General features: G+C 35.3%; 1 protein-coding gene across 1 annotated transcript in view; it reads left to right on the top strand.

The window, feature by feature from the left end:
- ATRNL1 (attractin like 1) overlaps positions 1–26,275 on the top strand; it is a 550,130-nt gene that overhangs the window by 62,183 nt on the left and 461,672 nt on the right. Inside the window, exons 6-9 of the mRNA XM_050899286.1 lie at positions 2,872–3,046; positions 4,254–4,341; positions 15,962–16,217; positions 24,160–24,343. Coding sequence (XP_050755243.1) covers positions 2,872–3,046; positions 4,254–4,341; positions 15,962–16,217; positions 24,160–24,343 — 703 coding nt within the window. The remainder of the gene's footprint in view (positions 1–2,871; positions 3,047–4,253; positions 4,342–15,961; positions 16,218–24,159; positions 24,344–26,275) is intronic.

The following is a 26,275-nucleotide window of genomic DNA, read 5'->3' as shown; positions in this document are numbered from 1 at the left end:
ATACCATTAATCTTTTCTGGATAGAAGGTATAATGAACAATGGGAATTGAGTGTCTCCATCATTTAACAAATGGAAGGTAATTTGGATACAAGTGGACATAATTCTTCCATAGAGTACTAGGAAAAGTTGACAACTGCTTACATACAGATTAGATGCCTGGTTGTTGTGTATAAGAAGTAATTGTAACAAGTGGCCCCCAAAATGATAATACACATTGGAAAAACGTAATATTGCCCCCCCCCCCCCAATAATATGTTTTAAAATTATGAACGTGATGCAAATTACTTAGTTTATTTAGTAAACTTCAGTAGCTCTCTCTTCTAAATGCTTGTCCAGTCTCTCCTTGACTCAGTGTAAACCTTTACATCCAGAGCATCCTTTGTCAGGAGAGACATCCTTGCCAAGGAGATCTGATACTTTTTGCATGAAGAACTGCCTCCTCTTGTTTGTTTTGAATGTGGCTTCTTCAAGCTGCATTTGATAAATCTCAGTTCTTATATTCAGAGAGGCTGTAGACTCTTCATATCCACCCTCTCTGTATCACTTATTTTATAGACATTTATCATTCACTTGCAGATTTTCTTTTTCCAGGTGAAAAAGTCATAGCCAACTCAGTAGTTCCAATCACAGAAGCCATTCAGTTCCTTTGAACATCCTTATTACTCTCCTGTAAACAGTCTCCAGCTCTAACCTATCTTCTTTTTGAGAAGGGCACACAGTTTTTCCAAGTGTAGGCAAACCACTGATTTATACAGTGGGGTAACAGTGTTCTCTATTCCTAATATGATTTGGTTTTTGACCATTGCTGAGTGTTGATGTGATATTTTCATGAGTTATCCTAAGATGAGACTTTGCTACTGACTAGTGATGGTTAGTTAAGAGATCATCTTCTTTTTAGTCAATCTAAAACATAGCTAGCTTAGTTTTAAATTTATCTATGTAGAATTTAATGTGTAATTTTATTGCTCAGTTACATGGTCAGACAAGAACTTGTTCTGTGGTTCTTCAAAGGCTGATCTTATTCTTTCTGCCCTCCAGTAATTGCCTTTATCGGCAAACTTTCTTCACTGCTCATCCTCTTTCAGGATCATTAATGTGTATGTTGAATACCTTGGGTACCAGCAGAAATCCTTGTGGGACTCCACAGGTGACCTCCCTCCCTTTAAGAAGTGGCCATTTCCTCCTGTCTACTATTTCTTACTATTTCTCGCTATATCTTACAGTCAATTATTTAGCCATGCAAAGGCCTTCATTCTCTTGCTACAAAAGTCAAGTTTCCTTAAGTCTTTGGTGAAGAATTTTGTTAAAAGCCGTGTGAAAATCCATGTCAGTGTATCAATTGGATCACCGCATCTTGATTTCTTCAAAGAACTTTAATAGGCTTGGAAGACAGGCCTTCTCTTTTTGAAAGCTATACTGATTTTTAAGAGTAGAGGGCAATTATCTGTCTATTGACTAGTTTTGTCCATTCTTATAGTTTCTGCTGATTTGTCTGGTAGAAACAGAAGAATAGTAGGCCAGTAGTTTTCCAGATCTTCCCTGGAACCTTTTTAAAAAGTTGATGTCAGGTGTGACATTTGGGATGCAGACTGGTGGGGTTTTTTTTTGTGTGTTTGCATTTTGATGTGGGTTGGTTTTTTAGGTTTGTTTGTTTTGTGTGGGGTTTTTTTTAGCATGTTATCACTGAGTTTCCAAAGAAGGTTATGCCCAGTCTGACTTCAACACCTTTGGTTTTTAGTAATGTCCAGTAGCTTGAGGGAAGGATTTATCCCAGTTAGGTAGGCTGAGAGGGACATAATGTTGCTTATAGTATCAGCATCAAATTACGAAATAATTTAGCTGTTGTACAACACCTGTATGCCATCACTGATGACCAAAATTTCACTTCCATGATTGATAATGCTTAAAGTGGAACACAGTGGTGTCCTAAAAATTCAGTGTTCCCCATCTAGAAATAAAGCCAATCAATAATGATGTACAGTCACTGACAGGCAAATAGTGCATATGCTGTCTTTTCTTTAAGCAAAATTCTGAATATATTCAGGTTTTAAATAACAAGATTTTAAAGTTCTTCCAACATCTGGAGCATAAATTAATGATGAAGAGATCACATTTTGGTTATTACAGAACAAATGAAAAACGAATAAATATTTCTGCTGTTCAGGATTTTAATAGTCTTGTAACTTAAAAATGATGCATTTTGCTGACTTTTCCTTACTTAACAAAAATTATTGGCTAAAATACGTTCCAAAATAATATATAGTTGTGGGGTTTGGTAGCTTTGTAAAATGATCTGTAAACTTTTATAAAATTTAAATATTCAAATAATTCTTTTTATAAAGCACTTTACAGTGTATTTTAGTCTTGAAAGACGATGCAGAATGACAATGGCAAAGGGCAAATTTTTATTCCTGAGATTTAATATAGTATAATCTATAGTGTAACTTAATTTACTGTAATGTTATTTGCTTTGATATAAGCTTGCTGTGGTTAGTTCAAATACAGTATAGTTTTTCTCCAGAGGTAACATGCAGTGTATATTGTGCTACGCATTTTCATCCTATACAGCGTCTAAAAATATGATGCATTACGCCTTTCTTTTAATTTGTGACTCATAGAGTATGTTTTCTGAGAAGAATGTAGAAATGGATCATTATTATTTGAGCTAATCTACCGCTTTCAATTTGACTGACATCCCTTGTTGTCAATTTTTTTTCATTGAGCGTCTGTTAAACATAAAAGTGTATACTGTATTTTATCAGAATGAGCAATCTTGACATCTGTAATTAAGCCTCCCCTGTTTCTGCTTTATTGGCTTTAACAATGCTGTCTAACAGATTGTACAAATTGCACATTTGTTTACAAAACAGGTCCAGATTGTTCTTTGAACGTTCCTTCCACGGAGTCGTACTGGATTCTACCGAACGTAAAGCCATTCAGCCCTTCTGTGGGCCGGGCTTCCCATAAGGCGGTGCTACACGGGAAATTTATGTGGGTGATTGGTGGATACACTTTTAACTACAGTTCATTCCAAATGGTGTTGAAGTAAGTGATTTCTCCTTTGTCATATCCTTTCTGATGTGGCTTAGGGAAAACAGATCTTACCAGGGAGGTAGCCTCTATCCTGCAATTTAACGGAAAGGTTTATAGGTTTTTAGATTCTTTATTAATGGTCTTATTTTCTGCTTGTAATTTTCTTATGATTAAACAAGTAAAAATATGGGTAACATCAAACCATATGTGATACTAATATGTAATTTCTTCAGTTTTGTGAAAACTGTTGCTATACGTTGCTGCAAAACATAAAAATGTGGTCATAAAACAGTGAAAGAAATCCATGTGCTGATATTTTCAGACAGTACATCTAGAATGCTATCTGCATTACTGAAGTTAATTTATAATTATAGGAGACTTGTATTTAAGGCATGCACTTAGCCTGTTGGTGCCATGCCAGTAGGGTTAGGCAGGTCATCCGTATTTCACTTCTTTATATTTATGACAGTTTCTATATATGTGTATTTGACCACCTATTAAAAACAAAGTCGAAGCAGCTGTGAATATTACCTAGATGATTTGGATGGTAACTTGTATATATGTAGAGGTCCTAAATGTGGCAAATGCAAGTGTTAGGATATGCTTATTAGCATGTTTATTTCTCCTGGTTTTGTCTACCTCTTGTTTTCTTCCACACGTTTGCAATCATCCAAAACAAGTCTCATCATCTTTGGTGTTTTTCTTTTCTACCTCTGTCGTTTATTTTTTACCTCTTTTCCGTCTGGTTGTGTGTTAATGCATTAATGGATTAATCGTTAATTAAAATTTAATGGAGATTAAAATCAACCATATAGCTGAGAGGGTGCTCAAGAGTAAGTCTTCAAAGTAGCGCAAAAGATTGTGACATAAGCAGTTGAGTGGGGTGGTTTTTTATGTGGCTAATAACAGTGAGCTTAGCAACCTAGTTTCATAACTTTCTTGTAGGTCTGGTGATTTTTATTACAGTCCCATTTTCTGAGATTATTGATGGGTCCCTGAAAGAGCTGCTCCTGGTTTGCTTGATGAACATTTAGTACGCTATCACAAGTTAGTACACTAACTTTAACGGTTAAAAGTGATCATGTTACTGCTGCTAACAAATTACCACTTCAGATAAACAGTGACTGATCAAGTCTGCCAAAGAGAAGTTAGTTTGAACGTACAAAACCCTCTATTTCTCTGCAGGGAGAAAATGTTTACTTTTCTGTTTCTTTTCTAGCTACAATTTGGAAAGCAGTATATGGAACGTAGTACCTGTATCCAAAGGGCCACTCCAGAGATATGGACACACTCTTGCTTTATATCAGGTTTGGACTCTTCAGCATCCTATTTAATGAATTTCTTTGTGTGTGCTGTTAGTGATATTAAAATGATTCATCAAGAACATAGATTTTTGAGGATAATTTAATTTCTAGTCCCTAAACATTTTGTATTAGTGTCTTCTTCAGTACTTAGACGTATTGCACAATTTTTGGAAAAAAGATTGTGCAATAGATCTAAGTCACTTATTAGCTGACCACAAACGCTCAGAGCTAAACCTGCCAATAAAAGGGGGCTAATATAATTGGAATTGTGGTACGGGAAGGCGAGCTGGGAGCCAAGGGTGACTCCAGCGTGGGCAGTGCCCTTGCTGACCAGGCTCTATCCCCCGGGGCTGAGCCCAGCAGGCAGAGCCAGGTGCTGGTAGCAGGGTCCTATGACAGCCCCAGACATGGCAAGCGATGACCCAGGTCCAGGGACTGTTCAGGGAGTCCAATCAGGAGCACAAGGAGACAGAGCCAGGGTCAGAACTGGAGAGAAGACTACAATGTATGCCTGAGGGCTCCATCCAGGAGACAGGCTACCTACAGCGCAGGTCCAGGTCCATCCAGGAGGCAGGATCACAAGCAGTCAGGGACTGAAGGTCCATGGCTGAGCTCCGGGTGAGGCTGGTCAGGGCCATTAAGACCTCTTAATGCACTAAAGGCTGTGACAGTAAGAAATACATTTTTATTTTTGTGTTATTCCTCTTACTACAGAACCAGAGCAATATTGAAATACAAACTGTTGTTCTATAGTATCATTTTACTGTAAGTTCAAATAAATATGAACTACTGGCAGTTTGCTTCTACTGGTGTCATGTAGTCTGCATGCTGCTTTATTGAAAGCACTTTTAAAGGCTTATTTCGCTATAAAAAAAAGAAAAAAATTCTTTGTACTGATAGAATATAGAGACAGAAATGATCTTTATTAAAAAAATAAATTGCCTTTTGTTAATTTTTAATTTTTGGCTAGTATTAGTCACGTCTCCAAAATATAAAGGACCAAAAGTGACTGCAGTGCATAGTTTAGCCTTGTACAGATGATGGTAAACTTGTTAACTGTGACAGAGAAATACAGAATTTGTATCACAAATTTTCAGTTGTTTGCATAGGACACCTCCAGTAGGGAAGAACTAAAAACATTGTATTAAGTCAGACCAGAGTATTCATCTAGCTAATGTGTTGAATAATGGTAACAGCGAATGCCTAGGGAATAATATAAGAAAAAATGACAAGAACATATAGAAGCTTCCTCAGAATACTGTCCTAATCTGCAGCTGGGATTTTCCAAGGTAGGATAGTGTTTTGGTGGAAAGATTATGAATCCATTTTTTATTTTTCCAAATATTTGGACCATATATTTATTTTAGCATTAATACCATCCTGTGCCTAAGAATTCCAGTCTATTTTGTGAAGAAATACCACCTTTTGGGAAACTGGTACTAGCTGGTTTAATCTTGATAATCCCTACTTCTTATACTATTTTCCATTTATTTTCTCTGTACCACTCATGATTTTCTGTAAGTCCATCATATCTTCTCTCTATAATTTCTTTTTCATGCTGAAAATTCCTTGCATTTTTAATAATCCTCTAGAAGGAATACCTTAGATAACATTGTGTTATTGCGTCTACCTCTTCTAGTTCTGTTACATCCCTTCTGAGATAGGGGGAATCACAGTCTTTAGTGTATTGGTACCTCAGAGACTGATGTCATAGAATTAATGGTCTAATTTTTTCCTATTAATTCTTAATGGTATTTTAGCTTTTTGAAAATCTGCTGTTGGCTTTGAACTGGTATTTTCACAGAACTGTCAGTTAACCTTAAGATCTCATTCTAGTCAATTCAAGCCCCACCACCATATGTACAGACTTAAAATTGTTTTACATGTGTATGCATCACTTCATGCTTATCTATGTGAACATTTATTTACCCTTTTATTCGTCCTTGTATTGCACATTCAGTATTATGAGATTCTTCTGCAAGTCTTTGCTTTTGACCATTGTTTCAGCTATTTTGAGTAACATAGTATTGTCAAAAAACATTGTCATTTTTCCATTCATCCCTGTGCCAGATTGTTTTTCAGTATGTTGAACAAACAAATCCCACTTGTAGATCTCTGTGGGACACCACTGATGACCTCTATTCATTTAAGAAGTGAACATTTTTTTTTTTTTTCCCCAAACTTTTCTTCATGGAATTTTTTAGCTTTGTGTTATCTGCCTTGCTTGTCCCAGAGCATCTTAGTTTCTCTAAGGCATGAGGAACATTATCAAGCATCTTTTGGAAATTACAGGTAACTGTGTCAACCAGACCTTTGATTCCTTCAGGAAAATCCAATGATTTGCAAGATACGACTTCCCTTTTCAAAAGTTGTTAGGCTTTTCCTCAGTCTGTCTGTCTTATCCATGTGTTCACTGAATTCTGTCCTTTCTGCCTGTTGCTTCTCAGTCTTCTGGTACTGACATTTTTAAGGAGGGATTTGCACACTGCAGACAGGGGTTAGCTGGTTTGTTCTTAAATTCCTTCAGAACTGATCCTGGTGACTTGTTGCTGATTGTTTTGTCAGTTTTGGGTTTTTTTTTACTATAACCTTCTGTTACTAATTTCTGCTATGGAAATACCTGTAAAGTCTACCATGAAGAACTCACATGGGAAAATTAACTTCATTTTATCGCTATGGCTTTATCTTCTCAGAATACTCCTTCAGACTGTGTGTTGGCACCACAAATTATCTAATTGGCTATATTTCTAATGCATTTGAAAAATGATGTATTAGTGCTTTATATATAATTTTGCAGGCAGCTCATTAAACTGTTCATGGCTTGCCTTTATGTGTCTCTGCGTTTTAATCTGCTGGAGTTTTTGAACCTTTATTTTAAAGTATACTTTTTCTTCTAACAGTCTCCATTATCCCTCTGTTAAGTTAAACTTTATTCTGTTATTTGTAATGGGAATTTTTTTTTTTAAATAGGAAGCATTCATGTGATCTGAGCACATGTCCTTAAAATGTCTTCATATTGTTGTTAAAGATTTTATCCTTTTAGTTGTGCCTTTTAGTTTCCTTTTGTGATCGGTCTTCCTTTTGTATAGCGCTCCTTTTGAAGTTAAGCAGAATTGTAGGTGTGGGTGGATTTTTTGTTCTGTTTTGTGTTTGGTGTGGCGGGTTTGTTTTTTTGTTTTTTTTTTTTTTTTTTCCCCTGGCATCTGTTGCTCTTCCAGAGATGTTGAATCTGTACATGGCATGGTTAATATTGTAGAGGTGTTTTTCAGTAGTAATATGAACTAGATTCTGTGCATACCCCAACATCAACTCAAAAACTTCTGATATTTTTCCTTTCAGATGTTCAGTCTCTTGAAAAAACAGAAAAATAATATAGTGTGAAGAGTAGTAGAACATAATACCTAGAGATGGCAGCTTTGAGCTGTGTGTACTAGTCATTGTGTAATGTTTCCTTTATAGTTGAGAGAAAAAAATATCTACAGAGAAGAAATTAGATTAAGTTTTTGACTTGGGCTCCTGAGATTTCAAAGCCTAGCACTAGACTGGAGTGAGAGCACAAAGCTAGTATTGCCTGATCGTGGTGCAAGGTAAATTGAAGTTGTATAATTGACTCTGTGGAGAATGAAATAAGTTACTGTGCCCATTTCCCTCAGAAAGCTTCTTTAGTTAAAATTGAAGTACTGTACTTTTTATTCTGAAGAAAAGAAGATCAGAAGACTCCCACTGATGTATAGTTATAACAAGTGACTAAGACTTTTTATGCATTTATAGAGGAGAGTATAAAAGTGTTCTTGCTTTTAGACCAACTAAACTGTTAGGTAGTATTACCTTCAGTGCCTCTTTGGACTGATTATTGGAAAGGTGCTGCCTATCTGTTAGCAATTGGTTCTCCTGTATCTCAAAGATTGTATGTAGTTCCTCGCATCTTGATACTGAAAAATGTCAACATACTTTGAAATAATTCATATAAGAAATAGGATTATAAAGAGACTGGAGGAAATGGCTTGTGAGGTTTTTAAAGTAGGTACACATAGCTTTGCTGAACAGTGCCTAGATAGGGAGTTAGTAAATTGAAAAATACTAGATCCCTGGAATAAAGTAGAAAGGGAGTTGCATACAAGGTGTGTATATGGTCACTGCTGGGAGTTTACTCGGTAGTGAGCTTGTGGTTGTATCACAGAATTCGACCTCGTAATTAAACTGTTGCTAGTGGTCCCAAGACAGTGGAAGGATGACTGGGCATTGAGATTTGTTTCCTTTGAGATTGGCAACAGGAATGAAGCAAACAGGCAGGCTGATGTAGTAATCGTAAAGATGTTTTCCAGTATATGAACCATTTTATACATAGTCAAATTTAATTTGACTCATTTGAGTTTTATGAATGTTACTTCCAATTTTAAAGCTTTATTAAAAAAGGGTAATTTTTTTGATTCCTTTTCCAAATTAATTGGTATTGATGTTGAGTCTGTATATCTCTTGTGGTATTTTTTATTAGTCTAATCAAAAGCTAGCAAAAGAGTAAAAACTTTTTCTGCTTTAATATGAGCAAGACAGAATCTTTCACCAATTGGTTATTGTTATTCTTTTAATGCCTATTTTTGTTGGCTGTTGCAGTATAATTTGGAACAGCACCAGGAATGTAGAAGTATTTTCTGACTATTCTATTAATAATTATTAGCAGGTTGTGCCACCAAGTTGCGTAGTTTTATTATTTTATGACTTTCAATTACATGTTATGCACAACTTGCTTTCTAATTCTGATTTGCAGACCTCAGAAGTATATGAGAAGTAGGTAAGATGAGCTGTCATACAGTCTTTGCATGTAGTCTAGATAAAAGCCTATACGGAGTTCCTCTTCAGTTAAGTGGACCTTACTCATCAAGAGATTGGTTCCTTTATGTAAAAGAGCGATATTTTTCATTCGTTGTTTCAACATTGTATCCCAATTGGTTTGAAAATTGAAGTCTAAGCATGATCAGCTTTTATGTCTAGCAGATCTCAAAGCAGATGCTTAGTTAATACTTTTCTATGCAGTCTCCATTACTTATTCCTTCCTTTCAATATGTTTAGTCCAACTATTAAATGTACAAAAGATCAGACTGACATGTCTGCTAAAATTCCAGCTTATACCTTCAGCAGTTTTAAAGCTCTATTCACATGGTTTTATTTGCATGCTTTTCTTCAGCCTAGTTTTCTGTTAAATGTAGGAATGTTCATGCAAAGAAGTAAATTTCAAGTTTTGGTTTTTTTTTTTTTTCCAAAAGCACACTACCTTATTTTCCTGTCCTATATTTTGAATGCCGCTGTAGTCCAGGAAAAAAGTTATTGGCTTTTAAGATATATAGGAACCGACTTAATTGAATCCTTCGATGAATTAGTACCTTTAACTATAGCCAGCAACAATGTGGAAATAATGAAGAAATAAAGTGGCAGTGCTCTTGATTAGGCTAACCTCCTGACATACAAATTGCTGCAGCATGTACTGTCTTGAACTTGAATTTGGTCCTGTTGGGAAGCTTAGGTTGTAATATGCTCCTCGTGTAACTTATTCAGTGAGGCTATAGTTCCACAATCAGCTAACAATAATAAAGCAGACTGCAGGAGGAAGAGTTGAGTGAAGACTGCTTTCCAGTCTGTCAGTCTTGATCTAGTGGGAGGATTATGGGATCAAGTAGAGATGTTGATTATTCTTTTTTTTTTCGCTTTTGATATAACACATAAAAGAATGTTCTTGATGTTGTTACGATATTAAAGGAGGTAATGGTCTGGGGAAAGGAAGAGGAGGTATTAGACAGTCCTAAACCAGGTGGCACATACCGAATGCAGAAAACAGGCCTGTGATGGATGAGTTATTGCCAGATGACTTTTTTTGAGTCTTACTTATATTTTGCTTGAAAAAAAATTCCAGAAATTTCTTAATGATGTACAGATTTGACTAAACTTTTAAAAATTTCAGGTAAGTATAAAGAACAAAAGTTCTGATGAATTTCTGAGTCCTGTTACTTTACATAAAGTTAATTTATATACTAATGCATGGGTACAGTCTATGGGAGGAAAACAGATTGATAGTCTTGTTTCAAGAAAATGGAGAATGACTGTTCTTCATGTGGTTTGAGAGTAGCATTTCTTTGGCCAAATTTTCAGGAACAGATTGGATTTATATAAGAATTAAGGCAGAAAACTTGTTTCTGAGAGATAAACTTTTCTGTGTAGCCATGATACAGTTAAGAAATACAAAATGAAAATTATATGGTTATTTTAACATTATTAATTTACTTCCAATTCATTAGAAATGGATTATAAATTACTCCTTTATTGCATTTCCTTTACACTTTTTTGTGGTAACTACCAGATAAGATTCTTTTGGAATGCAGGCAGGATTTGCATAACAGTGTAGCGTTCCCAGGTACAGTCAGAGCAGCTGGTAAGTATTGTTCTTTTAGGAAAAAAGAAAAATTGAAAAGTCTAAAGAATAGAAATATGATAAGTTTTAGAAAAGTCTTGAATTACTGCATTTATATGAAATATAGAATCAATATTAACACTGAGATATGGTGTAGGGAAGAGAGCCTGTCCAAGGTCAAAGGAACTAACAATTTTGGCCGTCTGTTTGTTCAGGGTTCAATGTGAAGTATGCAGAAGAGTTACTCTCGTCTGCTGTGGTTTATTGACTGGGACTTACCAGACAAGTGGGTGCTCTTGCTCTTTTGGTGATCTTGTTGAGTTACTTCCTTGCTCTGTTTCCGTTTTTTCTCACTGTAAAATGCTCCTCTCTGAAGGGATTTGAAGTCCTGTTAAAACTACTGTGCAAAAGCTAGGTGATATTGTTGGGGCATGATTTTTCAGGAATTACCAAGTACACAGCCTTGGAAGTAAGGAACACGAGACAGCTGAAGTAAAGCATACTGGCTCACCAGTCATTTTTGCAATTTTTTATCTTCTTACCTCTATTAAAAATAAGTATTCATTTACCTATTTTGTGCAAATTCTGTGGGTTACTTCGTCAGTTTTTATGAAACTTGGAATTCACAAATCACCATGTTAATTTATGATTACTCCCTTAAAGGAGGATTTATGTTTGGATTTGGAGCCTTTATTAGTTTACAGAAATTAGTGCTTTCATGTAGATCCTGACTTTCTTTATTACTGTAACTCTAAGGATAAATGCACATTGAAAGATTTTATTCTTTTTTGGGCTTCTAAAAGAATTTTGCCCTCAAATTATAAAGTTCAGACTGCTAAGCCATTTGCTGACCAGAACTTTTTCCTGTGTCATCTGTTTAGTCACACAAAATAAGTGACTTTTCAAAGTTTCTGTGTTTTTTTTTTTTAAAGTATTTTTACTTTTACAATTTGGATATTGTTCATGGTCATCCAATGGATTATTTTTGTTATTGTTTATAATAGAAAATTAAATAAGGAGGAGGCTCTCCAGAGGTGTGCCTGTATTAAAAATTTGTTTTCACGGACTCACAGAGTAGTTGAGATTGGAAAGGACCTCTGGAGATCATCTTGACCAGCCTCTCTGCTCAAAGCAGGGTCAACTACAGCAGGTTGCTCCAGACTTTATCCAGTTGGGTTTTGAATATCTCCAAGGATATTAAGTTCCGCAACATCTCCAAGCAACCTGTTCCAGTCTTTGACCGTCCTCACTGTAAAAAGAAATGTTTTTTCTTACTTTTAAATTTGATTTCGTATAATCCAATTTGTGCCCATCACCTCTGGTCTGTTCACTGGATAACACTGAGAAAAGTCTGGCTCCCTCTTTTTTACCCTCTCCCACCAGGCATTTAATTTTATTTTAATTATTTGGTTATTTGAAAACACATTCTCCAAAGATGATGATGATGATGATGTCAATAAGGTGAAGAAATTAAGAGGAATTTTACTGCCTTAAATTGTCTTAATTCCTCCAGTGGACTTTCCAAATTGTGACAGTTTACTTTTTTGCCTGTATTTGAGTTATTCTCTTGTTTCCGTTTTGGCTAGTTGAAATGTGTGTGTCAATCATTACTCTGTAAGAGAAATACTAGATCAAACGAATATTTTCTTCTTCTTTTGAGAAATGTGACTTAACTGTTTTGTTCAAATCCTGGCTTTGGTCTTTTGATTCCTGCCTTCTGCTGTCATCCTCTCTGCCCAATATGCACACTCAACTATTTACAGGTCATATACCTTTTGTCATCTTCCTTTATCATTATGGTTCATAAAAATTTTCTACTGAAATAATTTTCTCAGGGAAAAAAGCTGATCTGAGAAAATGGAAACATCTATTGGAAAGTTTTGGTTCCATTGAAACTAATGGGAGCTATACTGGCTCTTTTGTTGGCTTGCACCTGAACAGTTGCCAAGAAACCAACTGATGTGATCTGTAGGTGGGAATGTCATGACTGAGTGAGCTGCCTACCTGCTTGGTTTACAGCAAGAAATTTCTCATTTTTGCTGGAATTCCCTACTGAGCAGGAACTCTGAATTCCAAGTTCAATATACAGTGTAGTTTTATATACCTCGATTTGCGTATGGTAATACTTATATGAAATTTTCATTGAAAAAAGCACAAGGTCTTTAAAGGTTTCTGTAACTTCTTAGATAATTTTATTAATGTGAAGTGAATGACCAAGGTTAATTTATTGAGTAAATGCTCACCTTCACTATCTGCCACTGTGATTCAAAGCGTTGCTTTTCACATGTGGTATCAAAACTTTAAAATATGAGTGTGTTGGAGGCCTTCTATCTTCTTGGTGCGTATCTGCCTGTTGTTTTGTTATCTGTTCCTTGGACAGTCTGCCTCTTGCTCTTGTCCCTCCTCCAGGCTGAGGAGTACAATTTTTAACATCTACCATCTGGGCCAGATTCGTGACACTTTTTCCGTATTAATTTCACAAGGACTCTCAGTTTTATACTTTTTTTTGTTGTTGTTATTTTTCATCTCATTCCTGTTGGTGGTATGCTATCTTAATTTAAACGAATATCTAGTGTGCTTTATTCATTTAAAGGTCAGCAGTTTTTGTGTACTAGCACTCTTGAAACTATATCTTGCGTATTGTGTCTGTCAGAAAGCCTCACCTTTAGCATATACCTTGATTTATACTTAGTTTATAAGTAAGTTATAAGGGTAGTATAAGTTTATAAGGGGATTCCTTCTTTTGTTTCACAGTCTTTAGGCTACTTAGGACCATTTGCACTTGTATCCTTCCTACAATCTCTTCCTGATTAGGCTTTCCCGATAAATGTCCACCTTTATGTGCCTAGGACGTTGGTTTTTGTCCTGTATAACTATGCATGTAACACTTTGGTTTTTTTTTTTTTTTTCATTGTGTATTTCTTCTACTGACTTTGGTCTGTGAGCCTTTCTTTCTCCATGTTCAGCTGATCATCACTAACTTTTAATGTGTTTTTCAGTAGCACTACGAGCTTCTTAATCTCAGAAATAGCCCTGAGCAAAGTGTAGTTAAATCTGTTTTTGTGGTTGATAAAGCAGTTGTCATGACCTTCTTGTCTTTTTCTCTGTGAATAGTCTTCTGTACAGGATCTGCTGTATCATTTATAAAGATTGCTCCTCACAGAAGTGTTCTTTTATCTGAACTTTGAATCATTTAAGCAAAACTGTGAGGAGGACTCTCTTACTGTCAGCTGTCTGAGTAATTGTTTCAAAGTTCATGCAGCTCTTTAGGTCACCTTTTTTTGTGTAGTGTCTTTCCTCAGTGTCAGAAATCTTTTCTTCAAATACTGTTATAAAGCACCTGCAACTCCCTAATTAGCTTCCTCTTTCTGCTGTAGTCTGTTATCTGCATTTTTAAATAAATAAATAATTAGTCCATTATGTTAGCGATGCTGATTTGCCTGTTGAGATCTATGTGGCAGTGTAATGAATGAGCCATATAGGATCCTTTTAAGAAGAATATTTGTTCAAGCCATTCCTTTGGATCAGTGCACAGCCTCCTTACAGCTTTTGCGGGTCTTCAGCAAGCTCTTTGAAATGTTGTTTTATCTCATAGGAAAAGAAGGGTTCAGATATATCTATCTAATCCTACCACAAAATCTTACTGAAGGATGTGAACATCTTTTGTTCTAACACCACCAGTCTAAACTAATTGGTAACACAGAGTATCACTGTATAAGACTGATTTAAATTCCAAATCAAGAAATGTTTACCTGCCTCAAATGAAAAAAATAGTTGAAAATCTTGCAGTGTACTCTTGAAGACAGGTCAGACAGTTTGGCCAGTCATTTACTGACTAATCTCTGAGTAATGAAATTTTTCATGCGGTCCTGGACTCTGTTGTTTACTTTCAACCGTAGGTATATAGACAGCATTATAACCCTCTCAAGCCTTTGTTTTGCTGGACTAAATAGATTGTCATTCTACTGATCAGCTATATTTTACACGCCTGCCAGTTTCAGTTCATCTTTCTTGACGTGTATGATGATAATAGCATGCAGTTTACATTTCTATTTAGACCCCATCAGCTCCTTGTACAAGAAGTCTGACATTTCCGCATGGTTGATCCAAACTTCTTATATTAGGTAGTTTCTTTATCTTCTAGCCTCTTTTTCTGAGGCTCAGTATTCCATGCCAAGCAAAACTCTGCCAAATATGCTAAGCCTGCAGCTTTGTTTTTTTTTAACCAGGTAAGATTGAATTTAGCGTAAACCCTAGAATGTTACATTGCACTATGCAGAAGACAACTGCCAACTGTACAAACACCATGCAAATGGGATGCAAAGCATATGTGGTTCTGGTACGTCCTAGCAAAGACTGAGTATCATTCTCAGAACCAGAGGCAGTTTTTTCTACCCAGGATAAACTGTCCTTGAGCCAGTCTGTGAAGCCAACAAGCTGGAATTTGTTCTGTGACTTTGTATGCGTTGGTTTGCAACTCTAGATGAAGTCTGAGATTTAGTAGGATTTGCTTTCAGTCAATATTTAAGTAAATCATTCATTACTTATCAAAACAGATGGCATTGCTGTTTGAGGTATGTGGTTCATGAAGACTCGAAAATCTATTTTGCATCCCTTTAAAAGAACTCAAAGTGCTCCCCTGTGGGATTTGATTTTAGCAAACGTGCCCAAGAGGATGTTATACACACGTTGTCCCTTTTCTTTGGGCTCTGATGACTGTGAATTTTCTCAGGACTTAAGTTACTTTGCTATTAAGAGAGAATATGCTCTCATGTGCACGTGCCGAATGAAATCCCCATAGACTGAGTGTGTGGAAAATCACATTTTTAGTTCTGTGAACTGTTCCTTAAGAAAACAATATAATACCCTTTCTGTTTAGGGTTTTTATTTTAATAGAATGCTGCAGTATGAATTAGAGGAGCCATGTAATTAAAGTTTTTCTGCTTGAAGTAATCTGGTTGAGATTCATTTTGGTGTCATTTTCATGGCTGGGTTTATTTTTCAGAGAAATAGCCTCCTTATCATCATTGTTGGTTTAGTTTAAATATCATTGTCTGGGATTAGTGTCTGATATTGAGCTGGTTAATGTAAGATTAAATGTGAAGATTTAAATCATTGTTCAGTTATGAAATATTATGCAGCACAGAAGTATGCAGTTCAGATGTTATCTTTCTGTAATCCATTATTTGCTTTCTCTTCTCTCCCTTCCCATTTTTACAGGAAGACATCTACATGTATGGAGGCAAAATCGAAACAAATAATGGCAATGTTACTGATGAGCTGTGGATTTTCAACATACACAGTCAAACGTGGAGTACCAGAACTCCTGCAGTACTTGTACACGGCCAACAATATGCTGTGGAAGGTCATTCAGCACACATAGTAGAGCTGGACAGCAGAGATGTGGTTATGATTATAATTTTTGGATATTCTGCCATATATGGTTACACAAGCATTGTCCAAGAATACTACATCCGTAAGTCACTTTCAAATAATTCTTATCATGTAGTGATAAAAAAAAATCCTTTTTTTTTTAAAGTGAAGAACACTCCTGTCTTCAGAAAGAAAAATAATGTATTTTGCAAAATAAATAAAACTTCATCTTTTTTCCTTCAAATTATGTAGATCAGATTTCTTGTTAAGCAGTAGCATTTCGTACGTGTTTGGAGTATAATGGCTTTGGCTATGTGTTATTGTGTACATGGCCACGGTACTGTAAAGGGGGTAAAGGTTGAAACCAGAAATGCCACACAGTGGTTATTGTTGTGATGAAACTTACTTTTTACTACAGACTTACTGTTTTTAGCACAGAGTAGATAGAGTAAAAAAAGAGGAAGTAGAGCAAAGGGCAAAACAGAATACAATGAGCAGCGCTTACTACAATAATTTAGTTATTTTGAATGTTCTTTAATGTTGCTGTAATACTTTCATTCTGATTTTCAAAATCTAATAACTTAGTTCATCGTTGTATATAGTGTTCTCTCTAAAGTGTATACATGTTGCTACTAGAGGAAATAAGAGAAAACGAACACTAATTGTAAATAACCTGCCATGTCTGTCTGGGATTCCCCTTGCGAACTGCAAGCTTTTCCTAGGGGTGATTTTAAGTGCTAGAATTAAATAAACCAAGAGAAATTTTTTTATCTTGTACATGGTATATCTAAGATGATATTTCAATAGAATAAACATGAAAATCTACACCTTCTGATACATTATTAGGAATAATGTGCCCACTAATTCAAATTTTAATATTCTCTTACTTTTTTTATTCCTTGTTTTCTATAGAATTGATCTGAGTGCCTCAGTTATTTAAGCAATCACAGAATGCATAATACAAAATTTCAAAGTAATATTTATATGTTAAGGCATAATAATTTTTTTTAATTGTTCCATTTAACTTTTTTGCATGTATGCATATGTATGTAAACACTGTTGAAGTAGATTTATGGGCTCGGGAAATCCCTTCAAAACTCAGAGGATTCCTGTGCTTCCTGGCATTATCTCTGATGGTAGTGTTGAAGTTTTATAACAATGTTGAAAAAGGATAAAAGAGAATGGGAAGAAGAGGAAGAGCACCATGATGTACTTTATTCACACTGAAAAATTTGATTGAACTGCATAAAACTACTTTAAAACTCTGGTCTTAGAATGATGTTTCACAACAATATTGTAAGATTTGTTAAATATTAACAAGTTTTTGAAAAACTTAATTTCTGAAAGGGTTTTTTTTTTTTTTTTTTATTCTACCGGAGAGAAATTTTTTTTCTTGAAGACAAAATATGTTGTTCTAGTTTTTGCATGCTCATTCACTGTAATGTCTGTTGGAACTTTGAATTATTTGCTTCTTCACATGCTGCTTATTTAGTCTGGGGTAGAAGTACCAATATTATTCTCACCTATTATTGTGGTTAGTTTAATTGTGAAGAGGGGTACACGATTCACTTTGTAGTGTAAAATTTTCTGTCTGGAAGATTTTATTGCTGGCCTTATGGTTGAAATGTACAACTTGTTCCTATTTTAATTTTTTTTTTTGAATGTTAAAGCTATGTTTGTGGAGGGTTAATAAAACAGGCTACAACTAAGCATATATAAAACAAACAAAGAAAAAAAACCCAAATCTTTCATACCATGGTGATAAGATTTGAGTAGGAGAAAGCACTTATTTCTCTGACAGTTATTATGGGTCTGAATTATTCTAAAGTTTTTATGTCTCCTTTCTGAGATGATAATTGTATCGCACATTAGTGAGAAATTTACTTTGTTAGAGAAAATATGCTTCACTTGCATCCAATATAAAGTAGACTTGTAACAATACAGGATATTACTGTGGAAACCCATTGATTTCAGTGAGTCTACTCATGTGATGAAGGTTTATTGGTTCATGCAGTGCTTTGCAGAACATGGTCTATATGCAGTAACTGAACCATTTGTGCCATGGATAATTCTCATGTTTCATTTTACCTCGTTGCATCTCCCTCCTTCCCCTCCCCTCTAAGTTAAATGAATTTTGTGGCAAATTTTCCTGAATTCTGTGTCAGCTGTAGCATTTATCTACAGTTTTGCAGCTGTAGGATAATTTTAACCATAAAATTCCAGATGGTGGTTTGAACTAAGAATGACTAGGTTTTTTGGGACTTTAGCAGCTCAGAACCCAAACTTAAAAGAGATAGGAAGTGATAGAAGTATTGCTGTGAACCCACCTGAATAGGAAAGAAAATTTGTTATAAAAAAGGGCTTCTGACGTTATGGAAAGAAAAATTAGAGTCCAATTTTCTCTCTCTCTGCTCGCTTTTAAAACATACATTGCCTTACCATTTCAAATTGTACTGCTTTATTCTTTCTAAATGTTATCAGCCATGGCTTTTAGTCCTAATGAAGGCTATTTTTCAAGCATTTACCAGGCGCCTACTGAAAGAAAGAGGCATAGAAAGAGGCAACTTACCCTTTGGTTCATATGATTTGAAACCTCTAGTGATCCAGTCCTGTTAATGAACTTTGATGAACTTAATATGTGGAATTCTGGTGCTAAAGCCTTCTTTAGTTACTGTGACCCTGATTTCCATGGGGTCTGGGTCAAGAAACATCTAAAGAAGTTTTAATTATTTGTGGATTCCCTAGCTTTTCACATAGGTATGTAGTTCTTGTTAACAAAACATGTGAATCAAATGTGTGCATGATCTGAAATTTCTCTCACATTATCTGATTAGTGAAGAAAGTAATTTCTATCAAATTCTGGAAAAATCACACATGGTTTGCAGGCAGATTTTCACCATGCAAAAGCATGGGAATTCATTTCTACTCCAAAGGTATGGTGGTGGTTGCAGGAACAAAAGAGCTTCCTGTTGTCCTTTCTTGCTATACCTAGACTTACGACTTTTGAGGAACCAATAAATCCTGATATGGGAATTATGTGAATGATTTTACTAACTTGAACCATAAAGCTTTTCTGGGTTACTCCCCAGGGAAATTTATTTCCCTTTAGGTTAGCAATACCTCATAAACCTTCTAAGAATCTCAATGTGAGTCTCAAGGTGAATATAATAATGGTGTTTTGTTTTAGCTGAGGTTTATAAAAGCTTCTTATATATTAAGAAACTTCTGAATAAGCCTTCTGTGATTTTATTTTATTTTTTTAGAAGACAGAGATTTGTTTGGATTAGCAGCATATCACTTTGTGTTTTAGGCTAAATTTTTTTATGACTTTAGAAGTAGTTTGTAGGTTGCTTTTGATTAAAAATGTTTCTTTGAAATAACATTTGAAAAAATGGCCCTGTGATGTAACATCTTTGTAAGTTAGCGTAAGCTTCATGGTTGCTTGAAAAATTTTAAAGTTTGTCACTGCAATGAAATGAAGATGGCACACTGAGGTGCTTCTTGGACATTTTGTTCTTTTTACCTAATCTGTTTGAAGGTTGTATTGTGGTAAGGACAGATCAGGCCAATGTATCTACCTATCCTTGGATTTTTAGTGGTTTTATTTAAAAAAAAAGTTTTTCAAACATCTTTTTAGAAACAACTTTATCTCAAAAAGCTATTTTAATTATTCTATTTTGAATGATAAAATGATTATTGCTCAAATGTGCAGTTTTTCTTGATTTGGCCATCCTAATCTGTTTCATACAAAGAAATGAACTGAAAAAAAGAAAGAATAAGGTTTTGTCTCTTATTTCACTTGCTCTGCATTCTTTGATGATGGAATGGTGTTATATCTTTGGATGTGATTAACTTCCTGTGAGTAGAAGGCTGGAATTTATCACCTTGGCCATCAAGATAAATGTTTTTTAAATGTAAACACCTTATTTTATAATTCCTTTCAAAAATATATGAGCATTAATCTTAAGCAGTATTGGCTTTGTTCACAGTGTCATTGGAAAATTGGTTATAATTTTAGTAACTAGGGATCTTCTAATTCATAGCCTACCTTTCTCAATGGCCTGTTTATATTTACTTGTTTTCTGGGTGATACATTGTTTAATGTAAGCAGCTCATCTCCCTTCCTGGAATTCTCTTTGAATTATATTTAGAGATACCAATCCTCCCTTTTGCAAGACTAATTAAGGCAACCTCATCTATTCTGCTTTCATTCTAATAGTTCATCTCTGTACCTTTTCCACGAGGAGTTAATCTCTCTTGAACATGGATGATTAGAAAAGCCTTTGGGATATTCTAGGTGAGATTTCGCCAGTGCCTGACTAAATAACTTTAATCCTACTTTATTGGGAACATCTCACTTGGTATGTAGTAAAGTGACATTTGTACTGCATCCATGCGAACGTCATTAATAGCTCATAGACTTTCTTGACTTCTCTGATGAAGTAGTGCTCCTGCTCATTCTTCAGCCGATGAGCTTCCATTTTATAGAAGTTCATGTTGCTAACCCCAGTGCATGATATTTTTAAGTTATTGTTGAATTTTGATCCATTTTTTCTGGTAGGCAAGATCATCCAGTTCATTCTGCATGTTTTTCTGCTGCTTCTGTGAATTGATAGTGTCTAAATTTATACAATTATTACACCTTAAATTTGTGACAGTGTTGTAAAATGCCCCCATTCCGATCCTTAAGAAGTCTCCCTGGTAATCCCAGCACCTCTCAACATTGTTTATTGCTGCTTCTTCTTCAGTGCTCAAATCCCATTCCGTTATAATGGCTTATTTACTAATTTCCCATTGTGACACTATAGTAAGGACATTACTGAAGCCCAGACACTGAGAACACCTACTCTTCCTTCTGTAGATAAATGGTTTTTAGGTAAATGTGATGTAAATGGTTTGATACGTTTATGTTGTCCAGTGAAACAGTTTCCCATTATTTCAACATTTTTTATTTGTTTTTTTTAAAAACCCGTTGTTCTAACCCTTTGCATATTACTGAGGTGAGATTAAGGTCTGTAATTGTCCAGATCTTGTCTCTCCTCCCTCTGGTCTTTAATGTCAGCACTATGGTTGCTGTTCTTTGGTAATATCTAGCCAGCTTTGATTAAAATGCTGCAATTTCACTTGCTCTGTCTGTCAGAATTTTGGAATGGAGTCATAGCCCCAGCTTCTGTACATTAAATTAGTGAGTTTATCTTCTATCTCAGCTGTAGTTTCTTTTTCTGTTCACATGTTTTTGTAGATGCCTTTTTTCTTTTTTTCTTTCACTTGATCAGTCTCCTGGAAATGGTTGTGGTAAAGCTGGACATGAAGTGCGTGATTCCATTTGACAAAGGTGACCAGAATATTGCAGCCTGTAACAGTGTCCAGCTGTTTAGTATCTGACAGATTTAATTATCTGAAGTTATCATAGTGAGTTGCCTAATCATTTCAAGAGAAACTTTGTGGTAGAATTCGCTGGAAGATTGCCCAGATATTGATGAAAAATGTCAAATTACAAATGAAAAGTAGAAGCCCCTATTACTGGAATGATTCTTTTTTTTCTTTTTTTCATTTGACCTTATTTTTACACTATTAGACTTACAAATGCAAATCTGGAAATAAAAAAAAAATCCTATTTCCTTATTGCTGGTTTGTTTATTCATAGAGCTCTTTCTGTATTTGGCTTTTTAAGCTGTTGAAGATGCGGAGTTTTGCATGACTGATTTGGTCAATCGAGTACTTCATCTGATCTAATGATAGAAAGAGTGGGATCTCTTTGAGTATGAGAAGAGTTATGTAAATACCTTCAATAAAAATTGGATTTCTGTTTAAAAAAAAAAAAGATAGGTGAAGATCCATATCAATGACTTGTTTAAAAAAAAGCAGATCATATGCATAGTAATGTCTTTAAATTCAGACAGAAGTGTATTTTTGTCTGAATGATGCAATATTCAAGATGCTGAAGAAGTGTGAAAGATCAAAACTGCATATATACATTTCAGTATTCAAAATTCAGGCAGCTCAACTAAATTTTAGAATGGGAAATAGAAGGAGAAACTGTAATACTGCTTTTGACTTCTATTTCAGAAAGATGTTGCTGGACCTCTTTTCTCAAATTTAGGTAGTTATCCATTGCACATGGTTTTTATTACACCAGAAGGAACAGCTCTTCATGGTTCTGCGCAAGTCATGTAAAGCTATGCAATATGCAGACACCGTGACAGTCAGAAATAAATGCAAAATATTCTGTTATGCATATAATCAATATCATTGTGTAAATTTATGTGAAGAAATAGTCATTTTTCCCTGAAAAGCATATATGCCAATCTTTAGGACTGATCACTATTTAAATGAAAAAATGAGGATGGTGTTGGTGATAGAAAGGTGTATCTGCAGGTTAACTCCTCACCAACCCTCTTACATAAATTATATCAAGTAAATCTATTTGTTAGCAAGGTAATATGTATGTAGAATACAGTATTATTGGTAGAAATTTGATGTTTTTGTTCAGAGTTGCAGTTCTTAATAGCTTGATAATATCCACCATAGAGATTGCAATAAAATACTAGTTACATTACACTACATATAAATAATGTAAATATACTGAGTCAGATATAAATAGTGTATTACAGAAATATCAGCATTCATACACACAAAAAATCAGCACAACTCTTCCAGTTTAATCTATACTTTATAACTTGCTATAAGCACTTGTTACTGAAAAAATGTAACTTGCTTATAGAGGCAGTGCCTGGAAACCATTTGATGAAAGTAGAATAGCAACAGTAATAACTGAAAGTCATGAGTCTCTTCACTGAACAGTAGAATCTGGAGGAAAAAGAGGTAATCTTAAACTACCTACATAATATCGGATAAAAATTGAAATGGAATTTAAACTAACTTTCAGATGAAGCAAGGTGTTGTGTGCTAGCCTTGGATAAATAGCTTTATAATGGCAGCCAATTTAGGTTGAGAATTAGGAGACTGCTCCATTGTGGAAGTCCTTGTCCGCACTTTCTGTTGTTCTGACATGATCTTCAAGAGGCTATAAGTGAATTATTTCTTCCATTTCACATCCGTAGAACTGGCTGCCTAATCATCATAGGCTCTCTTGAATAGGCTGGCTTCTACAGGAAGTACTTACCTCCTGGCTTGCTCTTTTTGTGACTTGTGTCATCAGCTGCGAAGATGGAGGGGGAAAAAAAAGGAAATTTCAGGGCCACAGGCAACAAGAAGTCACTTAACCTCTCTGTCTTAATTGCTATGGTAAAATATTTTCCAGTTGTGTTTTATTCTTCAGTCATAACAGCTATTGTGAATGGTTTTATTTGGTGTCTCTTTGCAGTTATTAATGATGTGATGTAAAATGTGGATTTAAGTGCCAGTTTAATGAGCTGCTATCAAATTATCCTTCTGTGAGTTTTCAGCAACTGAGTAGATACATTTGCAGTTAAATAACTAAGAAACAGTAGTAGGAAACTGATTTTAGCTCAATAATTCTACAGTTTACTAGCAAAGTGTCTGTCTGTATCCATGTGTACTTGGAGCTACCTTACATGACATGCTTCTCACAACTCACAGCCGTTCAGTTTCTGCCAGGCTTCTCCAGTTTCCCCATCACTGAGTACAGGTGTTCCTAATGCAGCTGAAGTAGCTGGAGCACTGAATTCTCATCAGCCATCTTTAGTGGGACAAAGTTAAGGTTGAGAGAGAATTAATCATAACTCTTAATTTCGTACTTTCCAAAAGATTTGGGCTTTTTTTTTTTTTTTTTTTTGGTTTTGTGTGTGAGCTGAACTCACACATGGGAGAGTATGAGATACTGCCCGGCACCTGTAACGACGTATTCGTGATTTAATCAAGAATAGCAGATAATAGTCTAATAACATTATCCAATTGCAGATATTTTGATACATTGGTATGAAATTACTTCTTAAAACAGGTCCCTAGTTATTGCTGTATTTAGAATTATAGTGAAAACGATTTTATATACTTAAAACGCCTAGTATTGTGTGTTAGCAATAGAAAGCCTTAAACCCATGTCTTTTGTACATCTGTTCCAGGGTCTAATTCTTGGCTCGTACCAGAAACAAAAGGAGCAATTGTGCAAGGTGGATATGGCCATACTAGTGTCTATGATGAACTGACAAAATCTGTTTACGTCCATGGGGGATACAAAGCGTTACCTGGCAATAAATATGGATTGGTGGATGATCTTTACAGATATGAAGTTAATACTCGGACATGGTAAGTGGTATTTGTAATGTAGGAAACTAAGTTATTTGTTACTGAAAAAGAAAACATAAGCATAGAGTAAGGTTCTAGTAAAGTCACATAGGTGCCTCCATATCCTTTGCATGTTGCAGAACAGTACATTCTCTGCAACAAAACGGAAGAATTGTTGTGAGGGATTAGACTTTAGACAGCAGATTAATGGAGCTACACATTGAAGGAATGGCAGGGAGGAAGCTTTGCTGTAGGAAATGCTACAAATTAAGAAAAGGTTCTCCTATCCAGACATAACCACTGTGCAGAAATAGTACACATGTACTATTTCCACATGGTATGAATATACTGCTGATGCACATTCAGGTACCTGTTATATAAATAAGTAGAGAAATCTAAGCACTGTGGAAAGTTATTTTTCACAAAACTATGAGAAATAAGAGAGAAAATTCCTGGTATTGTATAGGGATGTGTAGTTATTAATGTTCTTGGTGTTTCTATTTTTGTCAGTTCCTTGTCCCTCAAGTTTATTGTAACTTACGAATGCTACTTATATGTTATGTATAGAAAGTGACCTTAAAATGTTTTTTCTTACCTTAGAGATGATTTGAGATCAAGAACTATTTCTTGGAACATTTTATTCTTGCAATTTAATATTTGTTTTGAGCACTAATGGCTTAACTTCAAGCACACAAGACTTGCTCTCAGATGTTGGAAACGTGGGTTTGATTTCACTGAGGCTCTTGATTTAGAATGCCACTAACTCATGGCACTTGGAAACATTATTACAAGAATTTTTTGTCCCGTTTAATGTATTTTTAAATTGCTGGAATTTTAATGCTCTCTTATTATACTCTATTCTTGGAACAAAGTGATATTGTATCCTTTGATGGTCTGTTCACCAATATAATAATAAATATTATTGGAATATTTTTATTCATTATTCATATAAAAAATAACAACGAATGCTTGTATCTACTCTACACTAATGTGGCATTCTCTGCAGCTTGTAGAGAACTTAACTCTTTTATTCATTTCATGAGTATTACACTGGAAGTCAATTGTACTATGGGACTGAAAACTGGCTGAGAGGATGGGGTAATGGCACTTATGTAGTAATAAAATCTTTGTTTACTGTATCTGTGACATCTTATAATCTGTATTCAAAGCAGTCAGGCAGGCAACTGAGCCTGAACGCGCCACTGGCTAGGTGGGGTATGAGGAAGAGGTGGAACCACGACGTCTTTCTCATGCCCATGTCCATGGCTTTTTTCACACTCGCATTTGCTTGTCCTCACTGTCTCTGTTTTTCTCTTGCCCTCACTCTCTGTTTCTCTGTCTGATCTGGCTGAGGTTCATATGCTTCACTAAGTCTTGGTATACAAAGCTGATGACTTGTTTTATTCAGTGGCATGTGAGTTTTCATTTCTTCACCTCAATTAGGCATAAGCTTTATGTTTCTTGGAATGTGAGGGGGCGATATTTTAATTCCTAGTGTGAACATTATTTCTAATACATGATGGAGAATTACAGTGTTTGTAATACCTGCATTGCTTTGTATTACTTGCGTACTGCTGCAGTCGGCAATTGGGGGCAATGTGGTGCTGGGCTTAGATAATGGCCTGAAACAGTGGAAGCACCTGCTGGCTCCTGGGTATTTCTATTACCATTATAATATCATGCTGCTGTATGCAACGCTTGGCATCAGTATAGTTAATATGGACTAATGTTTGCAGCTACACGTATATGGGCATAAATAATGAATTCAGTGTAAAGTGTGCTGAGACTCTCACATAATTTGCATGGGGTTGCTATGTGTTGGAGAGTTCTGAAGATTGCTCTCATCAGCGATGCTAATGAATAGTGAAAATCATGGCCAAATTAACAAACTTGGTCTGTATTACACTTCCACTTCTGCTGAATCTTGGGGAAAAGTTACTGTTACCAGGAGGG

This window comes from Gymnogyps californianus, chromosome 6, assembly GCF_018139145.2.
Source record: "Gymnogyps californianus isolate 813 chromosome 6, ASM1813914v2, whole genome shotgun sequence".
Lineage (NCBI taxonomy): Eukaryota > Metazoa > Chordata > Aves > Accipitriformes > Cathartidae > Gymnogyps > Gymnogyps californianus.
The sequence above is the reverse complement of the archived record's forward strand: the minus strand, read 5'-3'. Positions and strand labels throughout refer to the sequence as shown.